General features: G+C 44.5%; 1 protein-coding gene across 1 annotated transcript in view; it reads left to right on the forward strand.

The window, feature by feature from the left end:
* Positions 1-426: 426 nt before the first annotated feature.
* Positions 427-7103, forward strand: part of XPO5 (exportin 5) — a gene marked incomplete at its 5' end in the record, with an annotated part of 26391 nt that continues 19714 nt past the window's right edge. The window contains 10 exons of the mRNA XM_029084835.1: positions 427-499; positions 1104-1241; positions 1551-1733; positions 2726-2767; positions 3650-3676; positions 3975-4158; positions 4860-4938; positions 5385-5484; positions 6919-7006; position 7103. The exon at position 7103 is cut by the window's right edge and continues 121 nt beyond it. Of these exons, the coding sequence (XP_028940668.1) occupies positions 427-499; positions 1104-1241; positions 1551-1733; positions 2726-2767; positions 3650-3676; positions 3975-4158; positions 4860-4938; positions 5385-5484; positions 6919-7006; position 7103 (915 nt within the window). The remainder of the gene's footprint in view (positions 500-1103; positions 1242-1550; positions 1734-2725; positions 2768-3649; positions 3677-3974; positions 4159-4859; positions 4939-5384; positions 5485-6918; positions 7007-7102) is intronic.

The raw sequence follows: 7103 nt of genomic DNA on the forward strand, positions 1-7103 counted from the left end.
GTTCACCGAGCTCTAAGACACATTGACATGGCAAGATGTAAATAAGCACACAGGGTTATTAGCAGGTCTTTGCAGCGTTCTCTGTCATTAGCCTCCTGCTAACAAAGAGGCTTTGTATTAGTCAGTTCTGAGATTCCTCTCTTTGCCGCCTCTACAGACCTGGTGCTTTGTGCCTTTGCTGCTGCTCCTCGTGTCTGTTGACCTCAGTGGTGCACGCCCATTTGCCAGCATCAGTTTTAACTCAGTCTGTTCATTAAGGGATTGGGCACTGGCGGAGGCAGTGAGCTTTAGTATCACTCTAGTTGAGGTAAAGAAGTGATGGTTTGTTGAGAATCAAGTCAGGGATTTTTATAAATGTTTTGACTTGGTGTCCTTCTGTTTCTCTCTATTTCTTTTTTTTTTAAAAAAAAACCCTTTTGCAAACAGGTTCCGCTGGAACAATATGCCTCGCCTAGAAAAAGTTTATCTAAAGAACAATGTCATGGGCCTCATATCCAGTGTAAGTATCTTCTACCCCAGACTGTTCTTTGAAACATGATTCTCTCACTTGGAGATAGAAAGTGGGAGTGAAAGGAAAAAAGCCTCCAGTTAATTATCGGAGGGGACCTCAGTTCAATTCTGGATTTCATTACTTTCTTGCTGTGCGTCCCTGGCTGTTCAGTGCTTCTCTCTGTTTTGTAGTCTGGTCACTAACCATGCCACCTCACATGGCAGGAAGTTGTAAGGCATGTATAACATATATAAGGTATTTTTTATTTTCTTAGGAGAAAATTCAGTAAATATTGATGTTCTTATCCTTTGCAAGAATGCTAAAGTAATTATCTTAGTCGTGTTTTCTCTATCATTGCAATTGCTCTTGTGACCGAGTAACCTTCTTTTGAGGTAAATCCTTTTGGTTCCCAGAGTTCACTCGCTGTGGGTGCCTGGGAGGATAGGAGTGTCATCCAAGGTAGCTGGGATGAAGAGCTGCCTCATGTTGTGCTTTGGTTTTTTGTTTTTATTTTTGTGGTTTAAAATACCTGCAACCACTGTGCTTTCTGGATCAGAATTTTAAATGTCTGATGTTTGCTATTTTGCATAACTTGGCCCCTCTTCTGCCACAGGGAACTCAAAGTATTTTGGAGGAGGAAAGTCACATTAAGGATGTTCTGTCTCGCATTGTGGTGGAGATGATCAAGCGTGAATGGCCTCAGCACTGGCCTGACATGCTAAAGGAGCTGGATACCCTCTCCAAGCAAGGGGTATGAAACACACCTGTCTGTTCTCTTCTGCTTGCTCATACTATTGGTTTCAGTCTTCTGTCATCCTGAGGAAAGCCTAACTCACACATGGTCAGGTGAGACAGGCTGATGATGGACTCGGAAATCCCTGTAAGATTAAGTTACTCTACGAGATTATTTTAGCAGAGAGAGGGCCATCCTCCTGTCTTGTTTTCCCAAGCTGTGACTTATCTTCATGCACGCTCACTTTCTCTACGTCTCTGAGCTAGCCTCTGGAGATTTTAATGTTTGATCTGTGCTGATGGAGTGTATTTCATTTTGGGACATCAGGAAACTCAAACGGAACTGGTGATGTTCATCCTCCTACGTTTGGCAGAGGATGTGGTGACTTTTCAAACTCTGCCTACCCAGCGGCGACGAGACATCCAGCAAACCCTCACCCAGAACATGGAGAAGATCTTCAGCTTCCTCCTAACTACCCTGCAGCAGAACGTCAACAAGTACAGACGCATGGTAAGAGTTTCTTTTCCTTGGGTTCAGTCAGTGCTGGAGGCGTTTAGGATACAACTCACAAGTTGTTGGGGAAGCAAGTGCAGAAACTGTCTGAAACCCGTTGTTGTCGCTGTGAGGTAGGGATCTGCTGTGGCCTGGGAAGCCGGTGCTGATCAGAGAGTCTGAGCACGCAGGGCTGACAGGGTTGGTGTTGATAGTTTGGGTTTGCTAGTGTGAATGGCTTGAGTGGATGCCTGCCTCACCCATACTGTTGGAATGCTCTGCTGACACTGGAGTTGTATGGCTTAGCAAAGTGAAGGCACGTGGCAGAAACGGGTAGTTTTGGGGTAATTTATGTGACACATGGTGATAAAGAGATGTTGTCTTGGGCTCACATGTGCTGCAGCAGTGTCTTTGTGGTGATGCACCAAAATACATGAGGTTTTGATGTCTCAGCATTGCATCTGGTCCTCTCTAGTCCTTTTCTCCAAGAGCCTAGGTCAGGAAGCCCTTTTTGTCAAGTTGTGATGAGGAATGCTCTTCCTTTTTGTGTAAAGATAGTTCTTTCCTGTATTCTTACCTAGGGTCAGAGATGTGCAGGTTGGTCAAGATGGATGGGGAAGGCAAGTCTCTAGTCTGTTCCTGTGAGAAGGAAGTGGATTTGAGAGTGAAGCACAATTGAGAAACCAATCTAGAACTAAGTTGCTCAAGCGTATCTCTTATTCTTTTTTCCTGTGAATTAAAATCCAGAGTTACACTAGTTGTGAAACTGGGAGGCAATGAAAAACGCTCCCCTCCCTGACTTCTGCTCATTTTCCCGATGCACTGACAGGCTGAACAAACCCACCTATAGAGCAGGTAGTTCTCTGTGTGGTTCATGATGGTGGGTGGGAGACCCTGGTGCATTTTGTAGTCTGGTTGAAATGCATTTCCAGGTAAGGTTTGAATTGCAATGCTTGAGGCTCTGAAGTGTGGCTGCTTCTGCTAACGGTGGAATCTTTCTGATTGGCAAGGTTGGAGCACTCCAGGAACAAGAAGCCCTCACCACTCCACAGGTTAGCAGATCTTTGGGATGTTTGTGCACAGGGTAAATTCTGAGGGTTGGGTCTTCAGTTACTTGTTTGCACACTGAGACTGGGGGAGATGATGGATAGTTCTCCAAGACCATAATAATCTGCAGTGCTTATAAGTGTGTCGTTCTGGTATGGTGGCTCAGTTGTTAAAAGTTTGGGACATAACCAGATTAATTTAAAATCACTGCACTGAATATATTGATGGACAGAGTTTCCAAACCCAAGCCTTGCAGCAGAAAGAAATGCTTGTGGTGTCTTTGCATCTGAAAAACAAATCAAACCTCAGTGTCTGAGGGACTAGTTTGCATTAGTCAAAAAGATGGTGCAAGCAGTGCATTAAGCACTGTTAAGTGTTTGGAACTCGGAGTCAGGCTGTAAGCTCTTGCCCCACCTCTCTCCAGCTGCATTTCTGACCATGGACAAATCACTTACCCTTTTAAATATCAATCTCAGTACATAAAAGCCACCAGCATCTTTCAGAGTCTGGCTTTTGAAAGTAAGATGCTCTAAATGGTCAAAGTTTCTTCCTGGAAGCTTCCAGGAAGCACTAAAATGCCTTTCCTTCTTGTCCCCTGTGTTTCCCTGATGCCAGCTGACTGGAGTGTCATCTTTTGGATGAGAAGGAAATGGTGGCTTAGCTTGCAGTTCAAAGTCCTGTTGTCTTACCGGCCAGGGGGCTGCGGAGGTGGTTATGATGCTGCAGCAGTGTCCTGAGCAGGAGACTGTGCTGCAGCCTCTGTCACTGGGAAGCTGTTCTGTGAAGCTGCTTCTGGCTGTGTTCTCGAGAATAAGCCTGTCCAGCAGTGGCTTGGTGGAAGTGTGTGCTGTAGCTGCTCACTTGCCATCTCTTGTTTTCTTTTTCAGAAGACTGATCTGGCTCAGGAGCCAAAGGTGAGTGGAGCTATGTGGGAGTTAGTGCATTAGTCATTCTTAAGACCAAGATTCCTTTGAACTAGTCTCTTCCCAGGCTTTGGAGTCTATTAACCTGCAGTTCTTATTTGCACATGGGTTTGTTCACCCATAATACAAACTCGTGAGAAGAGAGAAGTAAGGGGTGGCAGCAGAAGGGTCCAAGTCTCTTGCACTCTTAACCTGGTTCTTGGTGCTGTTCTTTCAGGGATTGGATGGCTTTAGATGGGAATTGGTGTTTCTCTCTGGCTCTGACCTCTTGCCTCCTCTCTTTTCACAGGCCCAGGCAAACTGCCGTGTGGGGATAGCAGCACTCAACACCTTGGCTGGCTACATTGACTGGGTGGCCCTGAGCCACATCACAGCAGACAACTGCAAGCTCTTGGAGATGTTGTGTCTGCTTCTAAATGAGCCTGAACTCCAAATAGGAGCAGCAGAGTGTCTCCTGATTGCTGTCAGCAAAAGTGAGTTCTTTCACAGTTCCTCTGGCTCCCCTTTGTTTTCCTCCTAGTCTCCTATATAATTCTTTAGATTGAACAATGATATATTTGCCCTCTTATTTAAGAAACAAAATTCAAATTTGGGTGCTTATGTTAATGATATTTAGTATGACTGTCGTGCCAGCACAGTACATACAGGAACTGTTGGAGTCCTCTCCAACTTCCATGCTTGCCTCCTTGCAGTTTTGGAGATACCCACTGGCTTTTTTTCCCCCCCACTTTCTACAACAGCAAAGTGGGAAAATACTGTCACCAGCTGTGTCATCTGGCAAGAGATGACAAGAGAAATGACAGCAGGATCTAAACAGATGGTTTGACGCATATGTTCACAAGCAGCTTAGTGTCAAGGCTGAGTGTTTATCAGCTGCCTCAAAGTAACTAGCCAGTCTGCTGTGAAGAAGAGTTAATGTCTCAGGATCAGTTTTTCAGCTTAAAGTTGTTGTGGTGGGATTGCTTGGGGAAATTTCTTGAGATTATGAGATTAGAAATACCTGAGATTTTTTTTATCAAGTTCTTACTGAAATAATTTGTGGACTGTAAGACCCTCCCCAGATGGAAGGACAACTAAGGATCTCCTAATTTCACTTGCAGATGGGAATAACTAGTTATGTACATTGGAATAAATGGTTATGTTCTAACTGAGGTATTTGGTGTATTTTACACACAGGGTAAGCTGGAGGATCGGAAGCCTCTGATGGTCTTGTTTGGAGACGTTGCCATGCACTACATTCTCTCTGCTGCCCAGTGAGTACCATCCTGCTGCTGTAATATCACACAAAACTGCATACACATGGCTTTGTAGATGTGATTTGCAAAAGATACTGCTGCTTAACTGCAGGAAGTGGGGACTGGGTTAGGAGAGAACAAAACCACCATTTCTTTTGCAAAACCTGAAAAACTGCAAGTTCTTTCAAATCCCATAACTGAAGGACAAAGTGGTGTAAATATCGTAACTTCCCCAGCTTTCTCTTTTAGCCTGAAACTTCTCAGAAGGGACTCTTTCAGAGAGGCAATTTCAGAGGTTTTAAATGCCAGTGAAGCAGTACTTCTAGATAATAGCAAAGAAAATCCCACTGCAATAAAATCAAATTGCTCTAGTCCTCTTTTTTCCTACAAAATAGATAGCAGTGTTCCTGTTACCTGCAGCATGAGTAACTGTGATCTTGTTTTTCCCCCTCCCCTGTTCCCAGGACAGCAGATAGAGAAGGCCTGGTGGAGAAGCACTATGTTTTCTTGAAGAGACTGTGCCAAGTGTTGTGCGCATTGGGCAGCCAGCTATGTGCATTGCTAGTAAGTCTCTACTAATACCAGCAGCAACTCAGGCAAGGGTAGTTTTTAGGGCTGGGGGTGAGGCAACCCTCATCTAAGGTAGGACCAGCATTCTCCTTGCACATTTGGTAGCCGTAGGGTTCTCTCCATGTATCTGGGAGAGGCAGAAGTGTCTCAGCTTGAAAGTGGGATAACTGTATCCTGTCAAGTCATAGGAATGTAGAATGGAGGAACTCTGACTGATTCCGGGCCTCTGCTGTCATCAAGAATCGCCACCTGTAACCTCTGTAAAATTGAAAATTGGTCAAGTTTCTTGCTGTCTCCTGCTACAAAAAAACTGCTTCAGGAAATTACTCTTAAGTTGGAAGCCTTTTTCAATTTCTGTATTAAAAAACTCAGAGTATACCTGTTTGTTCTTCTACCAAGATTCTCTCAAGCTGAAGGAAGAAGCAGGTTTTGTTCCTGCTGTTCATCTTTCCGATGCTTTGTGTGAATGCTGAGATGAAGATGCACATTGATACTTTGCATGTCATCTTGGTTGCTGAATTCCTGCTCCCTCCATTCAGCATAGTGCTTCTTCAGTAAGGAAGGCAGGCTTGTTGAGAGATGCTGTTTGTGGGGAGACTGAGGCAGCCAGCCTGTGCAAGTGATAGAGCAAAGTAAATTCTCACAGGGAGGGAAACAAAAAAAAAACAAAAACCACCAGCCTTTGAGAATTTATCCCTAAAAAGAATGGACAGCAAACAAAGGGTGTGTTATTACTTCTGGTGACTTTACTTGCTGTTAGGCAGTGGGAGCTGTTAGTCCATAATGAATTAATGAGGAGATTTGAGTCCTGTCATCCAGATTTCACTGGGGAGAGACAGCACTGGCGGTACAGCTCCAGAACAGGAATCTTGAGGGCACCATTTCATATTATGGTTAGTGAGGAGCAGCAAAACCTTGAATTTATGGCTCCAGGCAAAACTTACTTTCCTGACAGACTTCCTGGGAAGTTATTAGTAAGAAATGTCCGTACATTAAATGCAGGCAACATTTGGAGGAATGGGAGTGAGGTCACCTGAGTGTATTTGCTTGTGAAATTCTGCAGTTGTGAATTGCTCCACTTTGGTACTGCTGGATGGGCTGGAGTAAAATTGTGACTTGGGACAGCAGCAGCAGCAGTAATTCATTTGGTTTTAATGGTACTCAGATGTCTGAGAAGTCACCCTTTTCTCTTGAATGAGGGTGGTGCTGTCTCCAGCACCCCCAGGCTGGTCGGCAGAACTTTCTACTCCTCAGGCTATATTGGTTTTAGAAAAAATCACAGGTTTTCAGTGTGTTTGTCTCTGCTCCTTTACAGTCTATGGCCTTGGACGTAGCACTTGCTCCTGCTTTACCCAGAGGCAGACCACTCCTGAGCCCAGTGTGACATAGACTTAGTATTTTGTCTGAAATTGTTTGTCTTCCTAATAGGGCTCAGATTCTGATGTGGAAACGCCAGCCAACTTTGGAAAGTACCTCGACTCATTTTTAGCCTTCACAACCCATCCCAGCCAGGTATGTAAAGGGCTGAAAGTCTCATGTATGTCTAAGTAAGAACATTAGCAGCAAAGATTCTAGCACTGAAATCCTTCTCTTTTCTCTCTTCTCCCCCCAGT

Source organism: Antrostomus carolinensis, unplaced genomic scaffold (genome assembly GCF_000700745.2).
Source record: "Antrostomus carolinensis isolate BGI_N321 unplaced genomic scaffold, ASM70074v2 scaffold39714, whole genome shotgun sequence".
Classification (NCBI taxonomy): domain Eukaryota; kingdom Metazoa; phylum Chordata; class Aves; order Caprimulgiformes; family Caprimulgidae; genus Antrostomus; species Antrostomus carolinensis.